Here is a 17,715-nt window from a genome sequence, read left to right as displayed (position 1 = left end):
CAGGTATGGGGTGGGCCTTGTCTCAGGTATGGGGCCGTTCTTGGGGATTGAATCCATTCAGGAAATTCTGTCCCTCGATGGAAACCACCTCCCAAGCTAGCCCAGCCAGGCCAATGAAGGGGGGCTAAGTAGATGCGAGGCCTGACCCAGCTTCCAAAGCCAGATTGAAGGGAAGGGAAGGTGTCTCCTCTCCTTCCTGTGTGCTCGGCCCAGTGCTGGCAGACTCTTGTCACCTAAGCCGTAGTGGCTTTCCAGGATCCGTGTTCCCTCAGGGGAGGGCATGGCCTTTCTGGCCTGGGTCATCACAGAATGCGCTGGGCCCTGGCAGGGGTGAGGCCCCTGGGCAGAGAGGAGCAGAGTGAGGCATTCAGGGAACTGCATGGAGGGAGCACCCTCCCAGCTCTGTGCGGCCAGAGGCCCTTCTCCCCCGAGCCCCCCTCCCACGCCCAGCTGCCGGCAGGTGTCTGACCAACCGAGCTCCACCCCCCACCCAGGTACCGGATCCTCAATGCCAGCGCCATCCCTGAAGGGCAGTTTATTGATAGCAAAAATGCTTCTGAGAAGCTTCTGAGCTCCATCGACGTGGACCGGGAGCAGTATCGATTTGGCCACACCAAGGTGAGAACACACAAAGCTGGGATATCCCTCCACCCGTGTCACCCACAGCCCTGGGCTGATTGTCGGCTGTTGGGGGAAGAAAGGGCCCCTTTTTCCGTCTGGCCAACCTGATGACCCCGTTGTGCAGGAGCCCACTCAGAAGGAGCTGGGGTCTAGGGATCGGGAATTCTGTCTCCGTGTTGGTTTCCAGGTGTCTAAAGACTTCATTGGAAGCCAGGCTCCCCTCCCTCCCAGCCTGGAAGAAAGCGATAGAAAGCTCTACGGTCCTAAGAGAGCAGAGCAAAGGCACTCTTACGTGGGACGAGAGAACCAAGGAGGGAGGAGAATGCAGCAAGGATTCCAGGAACAGTGAAAACTTGGAGGGAATGATTATTACAGAGATTTACTGAGCACGTGGGGATCCAGCCCTGTGACTCGCATTCAGTCCCCCCAATAACCCGCAGGTGATAAGGCTAGTCCTGATCTCGTGCGGTTACAGGGAGGGCAGGGGACATAAAGGCTCCCGGAGGGCAAAAAACTTGCTCGAGGTCACATGGACAGTAAGGGACAAAGGCCAGCTTCAAATCCTGGCCTGGCTGCACAGCTCTCCCTCCTGGAAAGAGCCAGACTGGGGCCTCTGGGCCCCAAGGGTGCCCTGCTTCCTTGGAATGTCCATCCAGTGTGGGCCGTGGGTGAGTAGGCCTGGGGGTGGGACCAGTCTTCTCAGAGGGCAGACAGAGAGGAGGACAGGAAGACAGAACCGTCTGTGAATTACTCCTAATCTGGGCACATTTGAGCTCAGAGGGTATTTTCTGGACTCATCCTTGCCTCCTGTGTGTGAGCTCTGTCCGAATCGGTCTGTGTGGGTTGGAGGGACCTGGAGCGTCCTATGGAACAGGGCTCAGGAGAGGTCACCGCGGGGCCCAGAGGACTGCCAGTCACAAGCCACGGCTATGAAGGCTGAGGCCTGGGCTGGGCAGAGAGAGGCTCCTGGGAGGGCCCGGGTTGCACAGCGGCTGAGAACGCAGCAGGGCTCGTCTCTCCCCTGACACAGGTATTTTTCAAAGCCGGGCTTCTTGGCCTCCTGGAGGAGATGAGGGACGAGAAGCTGGCGACCCTGATGACACGTACGCAGGCCATATGCCGGGGATACCTGATGCGGGTGGAGTTCAAGAAGATGGTGGAGAGGAGGTGATGTGGAAGGACCCTTGCCCCGCCTTATCCTGCCCTCCCTACTTCACAGCTGCTGGTGGCTTCCTGGTTTTAGTCTCGGGGCATCAATGTCCTTGCTCATTCATTTAACCAACACCTGCCAAGCGGCCCTTCCGCGCTGGGGACCCTGCATGGCTCTGGGGATACAGAAAGGAACCCTGCCCTCCAGGAGCTCAAGGGTGGGTTGGAAGCAGACCCCTGCATGGCTGACTGTAACACGCATGACAAGTGCAAGGTCAGAGTCACATTCAGGGCCATGGAGGATGCTGAGAACAAGCCCTCTACCTGGCCAGGAATTGGGGCGGGCTGAAGGGGTCAGCAAGAAGAAAAAGCCTTCTGAAGGAATCTTTGCTTGGCCTGAGAAAGGATGGCCTAGAGGCCACCGTGGTGGGAGCAAAGAGGGAGAGGCACCCAACACAGGTTTCCCTGCACCATGTTAATGAGGCCAGACCCGGGCATCGGCTGGGAAGCCATGGCAGGTACATACAGGGACCAGCAAGAGGATCAAGTTTGCAGAAGACAAGGACCTGAACTAAGACAGAGTCCGGTGGTGGGGGAGCCAGGGATGGGTCCCAGGGACATTGAAGAGTCTTACTCCTTTGATAATTCACCAGCGGCACTGGTGGCTGGTTATATGCGGGAATTTCAGGGACAGGGGAACTTGGGGGGAGGTCCATTCTCCCCAATTCCCTGATACCCTCTATAGCTCCAACCCTGGGGTTGCCACGTGGGCCACCACCGTGCATTCGTTAAGAACACCTCGCGGGCTTCTAACTGGGTGAAGTGAATGGAAGCCAGCACAGGAATGGGGGAGAGGAGAGCCCTCGGCAGGGGCCGGTTTATGGGAAAGGGAAGCAAGTTTTCAGGCACACGAGAGCTTTAGAGGATACAGAGTAGGAGGCAAGACGGGTCACTGGGACATAGGCAACAGTCGAAATCAGGAAAGTAGGCGAATTCTAGGATAGCAAGTGTTGGGGAGAAGGTCTTGGATCTCCCACAGATAAGCAGGAAGAGGGGAGCCCACACGGCAGAGTACAAGGAGGCAGGAATCATGGCATCAAAGGCCATGAGGTCTTTCAAAAAGGTGAGAGTCAGCCGTTCAACTGTGGGAGACAGGGGTGCCTGGGTGGCTCAGTCAGTTGGGCATCTGCCTTGGGCTCAGGTCATGATCCCAGGGTCCTGGGATGGAGTCCCACATTGGGTCCCTGATCAGCGGGGAGCCTGCTTCTCCCTCTCCCTCTGCTGCTCCCCCTGCTTGTGCTCTCTCTCTCTCTGTGTGTCAAATAAATAAAATCTTTTTTTAAAAAAATGTGGGAGACAGACTCAGCAGAGTAGAGATGAAGATGCTGATGGCGTTGGTCATCAGGACCTTAGGCACTGTATCTCCAGCAGGTGATAGGGGCAGAAGTCTGGGGCGGGAGAGGAGAAGGTCCACGAATGGCCCCATGGCCTCCCTCACCTCCCAACCTCTACGCATGCCGTTGCCTCTGTCCTTCTCTGCAGAGCACACCCCAGGGCCCACAGGAGCCGCACAGCTCGGCTGCCCCTGCTTCCCACCTAGCGGGGAAGAGGGAAGCGCCTGGGTCTCCCGGGGCGGGGGCGGGTGGACACGACTCCTTGCTGTGATTCATTAACGCAGTCGGACGGGGCGTACAGGGACTCCATCTTCTGCATCCAGTACAACATCCGCGCCTCCATGAACGTCAAGCACTGGCCCTGGATGAACCTTTTCTTCAAGATCAAGCCGCTCCTCAAGAGCGCGGAGGCTGAGCGAGAGATGGCCACCATGAAGGAAGACTTCGAGAGGACCAAGGAAGAGCTGGCCAGATCCGAGGCTCGCCGGAAGGAGCTGGAGGAGAAGATGGTGTCCCTGCTGCAGGAAAAGAATGACCTCCAGCTGCAGGTCCAGTCTGTAAGTACCTTCCCCGTGAGGATAGAAAGGAGGGGCCGCAACGGAGGCCCCAGCAGGTGCGTCTATTCAAGGGACAGTGGTACCACCTAGTGGGCGAACGCAGTATTGCAGCGCCACCACGCCAGTCGGAGGAGGGAGGGGGCGGGGCTTAGCGGCCGCAGAGGTGCTGGGAAGCGTGTCTGGAAAGGGAATTTCTGCTCACCCTCGTTTCTGTCTGTCCTCCACAGCGGAGTTAGACCTATTTTGCTGTGGGTATGAGGGGACTGTGTCTGTCCTCATAATTAAAACCTATCAGGAATGCACCAGATCTTTTAAAAAAAAAGTCATAGAAATAAATATTAAAGTAAGCACTAGAACAATTCAAAGGAGGAATAATTTTATATATATATATATATGTGGTTTTGTAACATGATTATACTAAAAAATGCTTTGAAGTTATGCATTTGTTAATCAAGGAAATAGGGGAAACCACTTACAGCCTGTAACGCTCTGGCAGCATAATTGTATCAATTCACAATTTAAGGCGTTTATCATTTACCCTTTTTAATAAACTCCCAAATGCCTTGCGTACAAAGCATTTTCTCCTCCCCTTTTTACTTTCCCAATCGTGTGGTCGTTGGGAGCACTTTCCCAAGCCAAGTGGGCAAGAGGATAAGTTTTGGAATTAGATAGCTGAGTTTATAACCCAGACCCTCCACTTGATAGCTGTGTGGCCTCAGGCAAGTTACTTAGCCTCTCTCTGCCTTGTTTTTCTCATCTGTAAAATGGGCACAGTAACATCACACACATCATGGGGTTGTCGGGAGGATAGGATGAGTCCGTGCATGTGAAATGCCAAGCACATAGTATGTGGTCAATTAACACTGATGCTTATTCTTAGGCATAACCTTGAAATGTGGGTCCAGCTTTTACAACACTCTTGTACAAGAAGATATAGTCCGATCAGGTTTAAGAATAGGATTAGCTAATCTCGCCTGTCCGAGAAGCCCATTACAGAGCCTCCTGGGACGTATATCAACTTAACCACTTAATTCCCATTTTGAATTTTCTGTTCTGTGGCTCGAAGAGGCAGGCTCACGGGGGAGAGACCGCCCTTTTCCATTGGAAGTTAAAAGGTAGTATTGAAAATACCAGTTAGCTTGTGGTGACTTCGAGTAGAGGAATCATTTTTCAATGGGTGGTAGAAGGAACAGTGAAATGGCCGGCTGGCCGAATTTGGGCAAATCTGCAGAAGCTTCGTGAACCGTATGGACTCCTTTGTTTGGAATTATTTCAGGTGAATTTCTATTAAGTGGATGCCCTTGGTGGTTAAAGAAAGGTATATGGATAATAGACAAGTGGTGTGTGTGCACGCGTGTGTGTGCACATGAGTGTGTGTGTACATGGGTGTGCACGTGCATGTGTGCAGGTGTGCCTCTGTGCACGTGAGTGTGCACGCATGTGTGCACGTCTGTGCGCATCTGTATGTGTGCATGCTTGTGTGCACGTGAGTGTGTCTGTATGCCTGTGAATATGCGTGTGTGCACATGCATAAGCACGCCTATACATACGTGTATGCACATGCGTGTGTGCGTGCACGAGTATGTATGTGCACGTGCGTGTGTGCACATGCGTGGGTGCTGATGTGCACGAGTGCACGTGTGTGCATGCACGTGCGAGTGTGTATGTGTGCGTGTGTGCATATGCGTGGGTGCTGATGTGCACGAGTGCACGTGTGTGTGCGTGCACGTGTGAGTGTGTATGTGTGCGTGTTGTGCATATGCGTGGGTGCTGATGTGCACGAGTGCACGTGTGTGTGCGTGCACGTGTGAGTGTGTATGTGTGCGTGTGTGCATATGCGTGGGTGCTGATGTGCACGAGTGCACGTGTGTGTGCGTGCACGTGTGAGTGTGTATGTGTGCGTGTGTGCATATGCGTGGGTGCTGATGTGCACGAGTGCACGTGTGTGTGCGTGCACGTGTGAGTGTGTATGTGTGCGTGTGTGCATATGCGTGGGTGCTGATGTGCACGAGTGCACGTGTGTGTGCGTGCACGTGTGAGTGTGTATGTGTGCGTGTGTGCATATGCGTGGGTGCTGATGTGCACGAGTGCACGTGTGTGTGCGTGCACGTGTGAGTGTGTATGTGTGCGTGTGTGCATATGCGTGGGTGCTGATGTGCACGAGTGCACGTGTGTGTGCGTGCACGTGTGAGTGTGTATGTGTGCGTGTGTGCATATGCGTGGGTGCTGATGTGCACGAGTGCACGTGTGTGTGCGTGCACGTGTGAGTGTGTATGTGTGCGTGTGTGCATATGCGTGGGTGCTGATGTGCACGAGTGCACATGCAATGTGTGTGTGTGCGTGTGTGTGTGGACACGAGTGTGTGTGTGCGCATGTGACCCATTCCTTGGCTCAGGTCCAGATAGTGGGCTTCTGGAGGGCAGAGCACTTCCCGTGTAGGGTTTGCTGAGAGTCTGACCAAAACACAGCCATCTGGTTCTTTCAGGAAACAGAAAACCTGATCGACGCGGAGGAGCGCTGTGAGGGGCTCATCAAAAGCAAGATCCAACTGGAAGCCAAAGTCAAGGAGCTGAACGAGAGACTGGAAGAGGAAGAAGAGGTCAACTATGAGCTGGTGGCAAAGAAGAGGACCCTGGAAGATAAATGCTTGTCTCTCAAAAGGGACATCGACGACCTGGAGCTGACCCTGTTGAAAGTGGAAAAGGAGAAGCATGCCACCGAGAACAAGGTGGGCAAACCGGGGCGTCTCCTCGGCTTCCGGAACCATCCTTACTCCCTCTCAGGGAGGAGCAGACGTTACCCGAAGTCAGAGGCAGGAGCGAGCGGACGGGCAGTGAGGTCCCACCGAGTTCCGTCCTTCTCTGCCTTGCTCTGTACCCTGCAGGCTCTTCTCAACCCTCCTCCTGCCTGGCTGGTTGGACCCCAAACTTCCAGCCCCCAACCCATCCCGCACAAAGCAAGAGATCTTCGACAAAGGTGGCGTCCTAGTAATCCTTGTTTGCTCATGGCTCGGGAAGAGCAAATCCAGGGGCCAGGAGGGTGACGAGGGAGGCAGGTGGCGAATGGGGCAGGAAGCTGGGTAACCCCACGCACTGGCCGGGATGGGGGCTAACAGGGACCCTCGTGTGTTACTGGCAGAGTATATACTGCTACAGCCTTCGGGAAAGCATTGGAAATACTTGGTCAAATTAAGGATCCTCACATTTTATGTGAAAAACACAGCACTCAATTCCCATAATAATGGTAGCCAATGAGACAGAGCAAGGGATGGGGTTGACCTGGTGTGAGATGACCCGGATTTTCCACGAGCAGCCAGGAGTCCAGATTTTACGCGAAATCGCACTTTTTTTTTCCAATACCGATAACATATTCAGAAGCTATAAACTCATATATAAACTTAAGAAAACACGTCTGGGGGCGCCTGGGTGGCACACCAGTTAAGGGTCTGCCTTCGGCTCAGGGTGTGATCCCGGCGTTATGGGATCGAGCCCCACATCAGGCTCCTCTGCTGTGAGCCTGCTTCTTCCTCTCCCACTCCCCCTGCTTGTGTTCCCTCTCTCGCTGGCTGTCTCTATCTCTGTCAAATAAATAAATAAAATGTTTGAAAANATAAAATGTTTTTTAAAAAAAAAGAAAGAAAGAAAGAAAACACGTCTGCGGCCAGATTCAGCCCACAGGGCAGGAGTTTAACAGCCTCTGATCTGGAAGAGTGTTGCACGTACAGCAAAGTTTGATTTAATACCTCAAAGCTTCACGTGTGGTGCCCCCGCCCCCTGCTTCCCGACGGCACAGGACTCCCCTTCTGGATGTTCTTGAATAGCATGTTGTATCTTTCCTTACTCTTCCTGCCTTATTCGGAACCCCAGTCCCCCAGCCTGGAATACACATTCCCGTGGATCTATAATGATAGAGGGAGATTGATGGGCTGCCCTTAAGAAGCACTCCGTTTGCATCTATCAGTGTCCCCCTTGGAAGATACAACGCTCCCTCTGAGGGAACGACCCTAATGGGAGGATGCGAGGCTCTGTGGCAGGTCAGCGGGGAAGTGAAGAGCTGGGAGGCTGCCGGTTTCAGGATATGTTGCAGCCAACACAGAGGTAGAGACGCACTAGCCAAAAAAGAAAGAAAAGGGAAAAGGACGGGGCGGGGGTGATCAATAGCTTCTGATTGAATTGTTGGGGCATTCGATTGGTGTTGATATGCTCCCAGGTGAAGAATCTTTCCGAAGAAATGACAGCACTCGAGGAAAACATTTCCAAACTGACCAGAGAGAAGAAGTCTCTGCAGGAAGCCCATCAGCAGACACTGGATCATCTGCAGGTGGAAGAAGATAAAGTCAACGGTCTCATGAAAATAAATGTCAAGCTGGAACAGCAAACAGATGACGTAAGGATATGTCACGACTATGTTCTACGAGGCTGTTACCTGCAGAGACTGGGGTCCGGGGTGGGGGGTCTAAGGTCTGATTCCCAAGCAGATGAACCGAGTCCGGCCCTCAGCCCCCTCCACATGAGTCTGGGATGCTCCAGCCACTTAAATTCTGAGGCCTGTGTCTACCTTGTGAAACGGGGATACAACCAGCCCTACCTGGGAGAGTTTCCATGGAANACGGAAAGCTGAGCACGGGGGCGCCTGGGGGGCTCAGTCGGTGAAGCGTCTGCTTTTGGCTCAGGTCATGATCTCAGGGTCCTGGGATGGAGTCCCGCATCGGGCTCCCTGCTCAGCGGGGAGCCTGCTTCTCCCTCTCCCTCTGTCCTTCCCCTCCCAGCCTCCTGCTCATTCTCTCTCTCTCGCAAATAAATAAATTAAATATTTAAAAAAAAGAAACGATGATGATTCATCGTTATCAACATTCATTTGGAGATCCTTGGGTTCCAAAAACTCCAATCCTGTTCTAACATTGTTAAAATTGAGTTATTTTGGGGCGCCTGGGTGGCACAGCGGTTAAGCGTCTGCCTTCGGCTCAGGGCATGATCCCGGCGATATGGGATCGAGCCCCACATCAGGCTTTTCAGCTATGAGCCTGCTTCTTCCTCTCCCACTCCCCCTGCTTGTGTTCCCTCTCTCATTGGCTGTCTCTATCTCTGTCAAATAAATAAATAAAATCTTTAAAAAAAATAAAATAAAAATAAAATAAAATTGAGTTATTTTTCTTCGAAGATTTTATTTTATTTATTTAACAGAGAGACAGCCAGTGAGAGAGGGAACACAAGCAGGGGGGGGTGGGAGAGGGAGAAGCAAGCTTCCCGCTGAGCAGGGAGCCCAATGCGGGGATCGATCCCAAGACCCTGGGATCGTGACCTGAGCTGAAGGCAGACACTTCACCGACTGAGCCACCCAGGCGCCCCTAAAGTTGCNGAAGGCAGACACTTCACCGACTGAGCCACCCAGGCGCCCCTAAAGTTGAGTTATTTTAACATTGTTAAAAATGAGTCCTGTTTGTGGCCATGACAATTATCATTTTCCCCCATCGTGTTACTTTTTTTTTCTTTTTTTTTTTTTTAGTTTCTGAGGTAGACTGGTGTGATTCATCAGTTGTGTATATGTTCTTGGTACAAGAGCCAGGCCTGACGTTTTCAGGCTTACTCACGATTATGGCTAGAACTTGTCAGACCGCGTGTTTTCCTGAGGCCAGAGCAGGCGAGCTCCACCCCCACCTCCCTGTTCCCCACACCCACATGCATGCACACACACACACACACACACACACACACACACACACACACACACACTTGCCCTAATCTCCCCACAGAATTGCCCTAATCTCCCCCACAGATGCATGGTGTCAGCTGGGAGCACTGACAGTGCGCAGTCTAGACCTTCCTGAGCTTGGCCGTAGCAGAGCCCGGCCACGGACACCCCGCTTGCTCCTGTCTGCGCACGAGCATGCCTCTGTGGGCACCATGATCCTACAGGGAAGGGACAGGCCAAGTGGGAATCAGCACAAAGAGACACCAGAAGGCTTCTGAGAGATCCAGCCCCCTGGGGTAGCCTTTGCTGCAGGAAGAAAGAGTGGGGATGCAGGGGGACTCTTGCTCCCTCCCAGGGCCACAGGCCAGCAGTCACGCCCCACGGGAGCTCAAGGAAGCCACCAGCACGGGTGCGGCCACGCTGGCTCAAGGGACGAGCTCCAACCTTTCTGTCCGTGTCTCCCCAGCTTGAGGGCTCCTTGGAGCAGGAGAAGAAACTGCGGGCAGACCTGAAGAGAGTAAAGAGGAAGCTGGAAGGGGACCTGAAAATATCCCAGGAATCCATTATGGACCTGAAAAATGACAAGCTACAAGTGAAGGAGAAATTAAAGAAGTAAATACCTCATGTTTGACCTCTGTATTTGAGCCCAAATGCCAATTTAGCCCTCTACAAGGCTTGTATTTCCTGTTACTTTTTTAAAAAGTATGTATCTATGTATCTATTTGCAGGAAGGAGTTTGAAATCAGTCAGTGACAAACCAAAACTGACGATGAGCAAATGCACAGTTTACAATTACAGGAGAAGATCCAAGAACTGCAGGTAGAAGTTTCAAAACCTTCCTGACCCTGAAAACCGTCTGCAAGGGTCCCTCCTGCCCTTTTGCCTTTGTTTCTTTAGCTGCTCATTTTCTTCCTGTCCTCAGGGCTGGAGAAAATGTGCTGTCCTTCTCTTTATTTTTTTCTGAAATTAACACTTTAACTTTGTCAGTAGCACATACATAGATTTCCTTGAGAATATTACAGTGTTATCAATAAGGCTAAATATGATTGATAAGGGTTCTTTGATCACCACCCCTAACCCCCCCTTCTCAGAAGTCACTCCCACTTTCAGGTGGATTGGGTATCCGACTGGATCTCTTGCTATGGGTTTATGTATGCATTTAAGACCCAAAGAGGGGCTCCTGGTTGGCTCAGTCGGTGCAGTGTGCAACAGCGTTGTGAGTTCAAGCCCCATGTTGGGTATAGAGATTACTTAAAAATGAAATTATATATATATTTTTTTTTAATTTTATTAATTTATTTGACAGAGAGACAGCCAGGTAGAGAGGGAGCACAAGCAGGGGGAGTGGGAGAGGAAGAAGCAGGCTTCCAGAGGAGGAGCCTGATGCGGGGCTCGATCCCAGAACACCGGGATCACGCCCTGAGCCGAAGGCAGACACTTAACGACTGCGCTACCCAGGCACCCCTAAAAATGAAATTTAAAAAAAAAAGGACCCAAAGAAACGATCTATGAGAGATATATAAATAATACACACATACGTATGTATATGCACATATATATTAAAATATAAAGGAACAAGAACATAAAAATATGCGAGCATATATTATATATCTTTACATGTATATTTATGCATGTAAATATGTTCATTAAATATATGTATATTTTATATTCTATCTACTTTATATTTTTTAGCTTAAATATGATATTACAGAGACTATGGTTCTGCAACTTGCCCCTTTCAGGTAGCAATGCGTCCTGCAGAGACCCGTGGTAGACACAGGTTGAGTCTAACTGCCCCATGAACTTCTGGAACATGGCTCCATCATGGTGGATTTGACCATTTCCCCACTGATGGACATTTAGATTGTTTCCAAGTTTATTCCTCACTAACTTAATGTTATCATGTAGTCTTTTCTTTGTGGTGCCTACCCCCAGTCCCTCTCCACCCTGCCCCTCCCAAAGTGGGCTGCTCCCTCCGCCCAGCATTCCTGATGCAGTGACCCTTTCAGGCACGCACAGAAGAGCCGGAGGAGGAAATCGAGGCAGAGCGGGCCTCCCGGGCCAAAGCAGAGAAGCAGCGCTCTGACCTCTCCCGGGAACTGGAGGAGATCAGCGAGCGCCTGGAGGAAGCCGGCGGGGCCACTTCTGCCCAGATCGAGATGAACAAGAAGCGCGAGGCCGAGTTCCAGAAAATGCGCCGGGACCTGGAGGAGGCCACCCTGCAGCACGAAGCCACGACAGCCACTCTTCGCAAGAAGCACGCAGACAGCGCGGCCGAGCTCGGGGAGCAGATCGACAACCTGCAGAGGGTCAAGCAGAAGCTGGAGAAGGAGAAGAGCGAGCTGAAGATGGAGATCGATGACATGGCCAGTAACATGGAGACAGTCTCCAAGTCGAAGGTACCTGACCCCCTGCTCTTAGCAGATAAGAGGCAGCCACATCCACCTGCCCAGGGAGCAGATGTAATTCGATGCCCGAAACTCACCGTCTGTTCTAAACTGCAAGGCTCTCCCGCCTTCTGCCTGCTCCCAATCCCCCCAAATCCATTCCTGTCATTGGAGCTTGACCCAATGACCTACTGTGACTCAAGATTTCATCATCCTTCCGGAGTTTGAGAAAGCTTTCAGAATCTTCCAATCAATCTGTCATTTTCTAGAACTAAACCTATGGATGGATTGCACCAAAGAGGCTTGCTGGGTATGGTCGTCTACCTGCCACCTCCTTAGCCCACAGTATCAATCTCTGGGAGGCATAACCAATGTATAGTTATGCGTGAGAACCGGGGTAGATCCAAGTTTTGTTACACTCGAAGCATGTAAAATTCAGGAGGGGAGGAACTCTTTAAGAAAATGTACACAAAATTCTAAATACAAAGTTAGGCACGAAAGTAAATATTCATTTAGAGTGAGAAAAAGAAGTCACGAATTACTGGCACCCTGGAGACTCAGACCATTTGCCAGAAATGCCTCCCTAGAAATACATTCTGCTTGCGTGTAGCTTTCCTTCACCTGGAACCTTCTAAGCTACCTGCATGATTTAGGGCCCATGCAAGTGTAGGTCATGAAGCTCAAACTTCACCAGCTTCCTGGTAAACCCACCCCCGCGTATGACTTCAAGGCAAAGGCTTCCTCAGAGCGTGACGGTGTGCTCCTAGACTCACGGGGCCTCTTGTTGCCCTTGTGTAGGATCTGGGCACCCACACCCTGGGCTTCCTCTTGATCTCTTCCTCAATTCCTGTCTGCAACTCCTTTTTCTCTCTTGCAGGCTTCCCCATTTTTTCTGCCCTTCTTGGCCTTTTCCTCCCTCTAAGGAGTTATGTCTGTATGTATTCTCTGTCTGTGTCTCTGTCTACACCCCACCCCTGCCCCGTTGCAGGTAGGCCAGGTTGCAGGGTTGTCTGGGTTAGAAGAGAGGACAGCACAACCCACATGCAGCACTTCCTTGCTACCTTCCTTCCTCCATCAATGCTTCATGCTCTCTGTTCGCAATTTTAGAATCCAGTGGAAGAAGTACTTTATATTGCTTTATATTTTTGAAGTTGTTGTATCCTTTGATTTTTCTCCTTGTGAGTTGCTGTCTCTTTTTCAACTACCCTGGATAAAATCATTTTGTATTCGTATGTCATTTTCTCAAAGATATCCTAGGCCCCTTGAAAACTTCCTTTGAATCTAATATCCCTGCCTCTTCTGCCCCCATCTTATACTTCCCAGTCTGAGGAAAACTATATGCTCAACATATTTATTATGTTATATGAGGTAGGAGAAGGAAGTCTACAATATACGCAAGGTTTTTAAACAAACTCCACAAAAATATGGGCCAACTAGAGGCTGGGGGAGTGAATCCTTCAGTGCCACCTCCACCATCAGGAATCTTTTGTATATAGTGCTTGCAAACAAACAAATTAGAAGGTAGTATTATTCACACGGCAACAGAATTACTTATATTCCAAGAGGATTCTGGGGTTCCTTTGAGTAGCATCTTCTCAAAGGTTTTTTCACAAACCAGTTAATACTCACCTACCTAAGATAAGTAGATAGCTGAAAGCTATTGCTCCAACCTATTGGTGACTAAACAGTCATCACAGATAAAACTAAAGCAAATCCGAAGTGATTATAATTTTTTAACTGACATGTATGTGTTCTGCATTTCTATTTTCATTTTACCTGACAAGAAGCTAAACTATCCAACTTCCCAGTTCAGTACTGGACACCAGAAACCCATTTTTTTCTATTCATGTTGGCTTTTTTTTTTTTTTAAGAGTAATGTGGAAAGAATGTGCCGGACAGTGGAAGACCAATTTAATGAGATCAAAGCCAAGGATGACCAGCAGACACAGTTAATCCATGATCTGAACATGCAGAAGGCAAGACTGCAGACCCAAAATGGTAAGGAGGGGCTGGGTTCCAGAAGCTACAGGCCATGGGTCAGCAACGGTCAGCAACACACGTGCATCTCTTTGGTAGGGGACCTGAGCCACCAACTGGAAGAGAAGGAGTGTCTGATTTTGCAATTAACCAAAGGCAAGCAGGCCCTCACCCAGCAGCTGGAGGAGCTTAAGAGGCAACTGGAAGAAGAAACCAAGGTAAGAATGCCTCTTTCTGAAAAGTCAGAGTCAGACCCTGAGAAGCTCCAAAAGCTGGTTGGAGGCAGGCCTGCAGCACGAAGTCCAATGCTTCTCCTCTCTGCTGTGTGGGAGGGTAGGAATCTGTTCTTTGAGGTCACAGGGCTTTGGCATTGGATCTCCTTCCTCAGAGCCAGGATGCTCCATCCTCCGGGCTCCTCTGTCCCTCACAGGGTGATCTGATAAACACCCATCACCAGCCAGGGCCTCCTCTCCCCACCACTGCACCAGCTTGACCATCCCTGTGTATTCTTTCACTATGCTCAGCCATTTGTCTGGCCCCCCGAGATGCCCTCCTCTTTCTTCCTCGTCACTCACGCGTCACCTGCTACAATACCCGATTTTAAGTTCTCCTCCTCCAGAAAGACTGCATGGCTTTAGGGAGAGACACACTTGGGACATATGCATAAGCATGGACCTCATCATCATATTCTTGACTTCCATATCTAGATATTTCTGCTCATCGTGCCTATCTCCCCTTTGATCTGCAAACTTCCAGGCAAGAATAATTTTTCCCTGGTGGTAAACAATAGGTACAGTGCACAGTAGAATAGTGCACACAGCAGGTGCCCAATAAATGCGTTCAGTGCGTGTTCAAGCATTGCAATAGGAATCCAGGAGTCCACCAAAACCACGTTCTGTGATTTTGAGGTTGCCGTGCGCCGGCTAAGACTTACAAGGCAACCTTCTGGAATTTTCCTGGGCTCCACTTACTTCTTCTAAAAACAAAACCAAGCAGTTTATTCGTCTCCCTTCTTTCCGCTCTATGGTAAGGGTCTTCGGTGGACTGGGGTGGGGGTTGTGGTAAGAACCAGGGCCGGAACAAGCAGTAAGAAGATCCATTACAGGAACGAGGCTGTTGTCCTGTGGGCAAACAGTAACAGCTGAGTTCTCTTTTTTGTGCCAAGTTTTGCTATCTGTGTTTTCAAAAAAACAGAAATGCACATGTGACTGCTGGGTCAACAAAACTCTTTCTTTGATGGTGACCTCAGAAAGTGTTTTGTGGGGTGCCTGGCTGGCTCGGTCGGTAGACTGTAGAACTCTTGATCTCAGGGTTGTGAGTTCGAGCCCCATGTTGGGTGTAGAGATTAGTTAAAATCTTAAAAGAGAGAGAGAATTTTGTGACCATCAAGATGAGAGCTAAATTGTCCTTCTGAGCAGGCGGGAGTGAGTGAGGGAGGCCTCTGGGCACGTCCTCCCCTGCCCAGGAAGAAGAACCAGAGCCGTAGAAACAGAACAGCTCACATCAGAGTTCCCCGGGGGGGGGGGGGGACACAACCCCTGGTGACACCAAAGAATGCTTTTGAGTTTTTTCACGGCGACATCTTTCCTTAGCGTTGCATCAAGTAGCAAGAACTTGATCCCCTTTCTAATTCTGTTTCGATTCTTCTGCTCACATAAGGAAAAGAGCTCAATTTGAATACCAACTCTCTAGCATGCCCTCGTTTTCCTCATTCAGGCGTACAGAGCGGGCTTTAGGCACAGAGACACACGGCAAGTACCTGGTGGGAAGGTGACCAGTAACACTGCTTTACCCCTGTTGCATTTCTTGTTACGGCTCCCTTCTGTGTGTGCCAAATGTTAGTGCTTTTCTATTTAATGTAGTTGAATAGTTTACTTTTATTTAAAATAAGGGAGTCGACTTGACAAAAACTAAATAAAACGGGACATAAGCAGATATGGCAGAGTTTGCAAAGGCAGCTGGGGAACAGCTCACGTTGGGAGATGCCGGTTTAGAGGAAAAGACCTTAGCTTGGAAACTGGCCAAGTGTCTTTGCAATCTGTCACCACCACCGTCCTCCCGCAGGCCAAGAACGCCCTGGCCCACGCCCTGCAGTCCTCCCGCCACGACTGTGACCTGCTGCGGGAACAGTATGAGGAAGAGCAGGAGTCCAAGGCCGAGCTGCAGAGGGCACTGTCCAAGGCCAACAGCGAGGTGGCCCAGTGGAGGACCAAATACGAGACGGACGCCATCCAGCGCACGGAGGAGCTGGAGGAGGCCAAGTACGGGCTCCCCGGTGACAGCAGGAGCGGTGACCCCAAGACACGAGTGAAGGGACAGAGAATTTTTCCTGACTTGAGACACGGTCCCTTCGTCCCCAGGCCTTGGAGGTTTTGTTAAGCATTCAGACAGGGCGTCCCTGTCCTTCCTCTGGGGCTGTCTATTCCATCTGGTTCCCTTGGTGGCTTCCTGGTGACCTGCTCTGTCACCAAGCACTTTAGGGTTCTTCACATTCTACTTACACCCTGTCCACACATCCCATTCTATGTCTTGTTCTTACCCAGTTCCAGCCCCGAATAGACTGTTCATCCTCGTCTGATCTGACGGTTAGCTCTAAAATAGTCCACCTTTGCCAAGAAAAAAAAATTTTGCTTTTCTTAGGAAAAAACTGGCCCAGAGGCTCCAGGAAGCAGAGGAAAACACAGAGGCAGTGAGCTCCAAATGCGCCTCCTTGGAGAAAACCAAGCAGAGGCTCCAGGGGGAAGTGGATGACCTGATGTCGGACTTGGAACGCACCACCACAGCCCACGCCATCCTGGACAGGAAGCAGAGAGACCTTGATAAGGTCTGCCCCCAAAGAGTCACGGCCTCTCATGCTGGGATGTGTGAGAGGCACGCGCGTCTGGGAGGTCCGCCGAGCAACGAGTCATAGTGTCGGCCGTTGGGTTTTGCAACGTCTCTTTGCTTTTGTGACAGTCCCTGCAAAGTGAATTTTTAGTTCTAGCTAATCCAGATTACTCTGAGATCCAAATACCTTTAAGAATACAGCAGATGGCCCGTAGGAACATCAGAGTCTGGAGCCCGTGATCTAGAACAGGGCCCACCCTGTTTCTTGGGTCCCCAGGATGGAAGGGTAAAAGCTTGGCATTGCTGACAGACAGCCTTTATTTTCCTGGGCTCTCCCAGGTGCCCTGGTCCTCCTTGCTGTTCACGTGTCCCTCCCTGCTGTTCACGTGTCCCTGTGTCATCTCCCAGGTCCTTGCGGAGTGGAAGCAAAAACTGGACGAGAGTCAGGCTGAGTTGGAAGCTTCTCAAAAAGGCTCCAGGTCGCTTAGTACTGAAATCTTCAAGATGCAGAACGCCTATAAGGAAGTGGTAGATCAGCTGGAGACCCTGCGGCGGGAGAATAAAAATCTGCAAGGTGAGCTCCCCTCCGCATCCCAGGTGAGCACCTGTACCCCACCCTCTTGCCTCCTGCTTCCCACTGACCCGCAGAACCCTCCCGTCGGCTCCGTTGACCCTGGAGCTCAGCCCTGCTAATGTCACAAACACAGTCATAGCCAAGTGTCATCCTGGAGCTCGAAGAAGAGCTCACCTCTTAGAGAACAAGAGTGCCCGTGGATTATGTCATGTCCTTGGGCATGCCACTAAATGCCTTAGGACCTCCGACTCCTGGCATGCAAAATCAGAGCAGACCCGATGCCCCCTAAAGCCCCTTCCAGCTCCGAAATTCTGTACGTTGTCTCCAGAATTTTCTTCCCCGGCCCTCGCCTCGACTGTTTTATATACTTTGTGAGGCTTTGGTGTTCTTGCCACTCCTCTCTCTGCATCGTTCAGGTGAGGCCACACACCTGTGTCGTGCCAAGACCTCACCTGAAGGGCTCCACTGTTTTCTCTCCTACATAAACGTGATCGAATCACCCATCCCCAAGTTGCCAGGCAGAATGCCTCTGCTGTCAG

The 17,715-nt window shown here is 50.9% G+C and overlaps 1 protein-coding gene across 1 annotated transcript in view; it reads left to right on the top strand.

The window, feature by feature from the left end:
- The window catches only part of MYH13 (myosin heavy chain 13), a 49,385-nt gene that overhangs the window by 22,545 nt on the left and 9,125 nt on the right, over positions 1–17,715 (top strand). The window contains 13 exon segments of the mRNA XM_034647280.1: positions 495–618; positions 1,652–1,788; positions 3,466–3,721; positions 6,207–6,449; positions 7,931–8,107; positions 9,879–10,024; positions 10,141–10,231; positions 11,422–11,811; positions 13,671–13,797; positions 13,876–13,994; positions 15,841–16,037; positions 16,417–16,600; positions 17,011–17,176. Of these exon segments, the coding sequence (XP_034503171.1) occupies positions 495–618; positions 1,652–1,788; positions 3,466–3,721; positions 6,207–6,449; positions 7,931–8,107; positions 9,879–10,024; positions 10,141–10,231; positions 11,422–11,811; positions 13,671–13,797; positions 13,876–13,994; positions 15,841–16,037; positions 16,417–16,600; positions 17,011–17,176 (2,357 nt within the window).

Source organism: Ailuropoda melanoleuca, chromosome 17, assembly GCF_002007445.2.
Source record: "Ailuropoda melanoleuca isolate Jingjing chromosome 17, ASM200744v2, whole genome shotgun sequence".
In the NCBI taxonomy this organism is placed as follows: domain Eukaryota; kingdom Metazoa; phylum Chordata; class Mammalia; order Carnivora; family Ursidae; genus Ailuropoda; species Ailuropoda melanoleuca.
The sequence above is the reverse complement of the archived record's forward strand: the minus strand, read 5'-3'. Positions and strand labels throughout refer to the sequence as shown.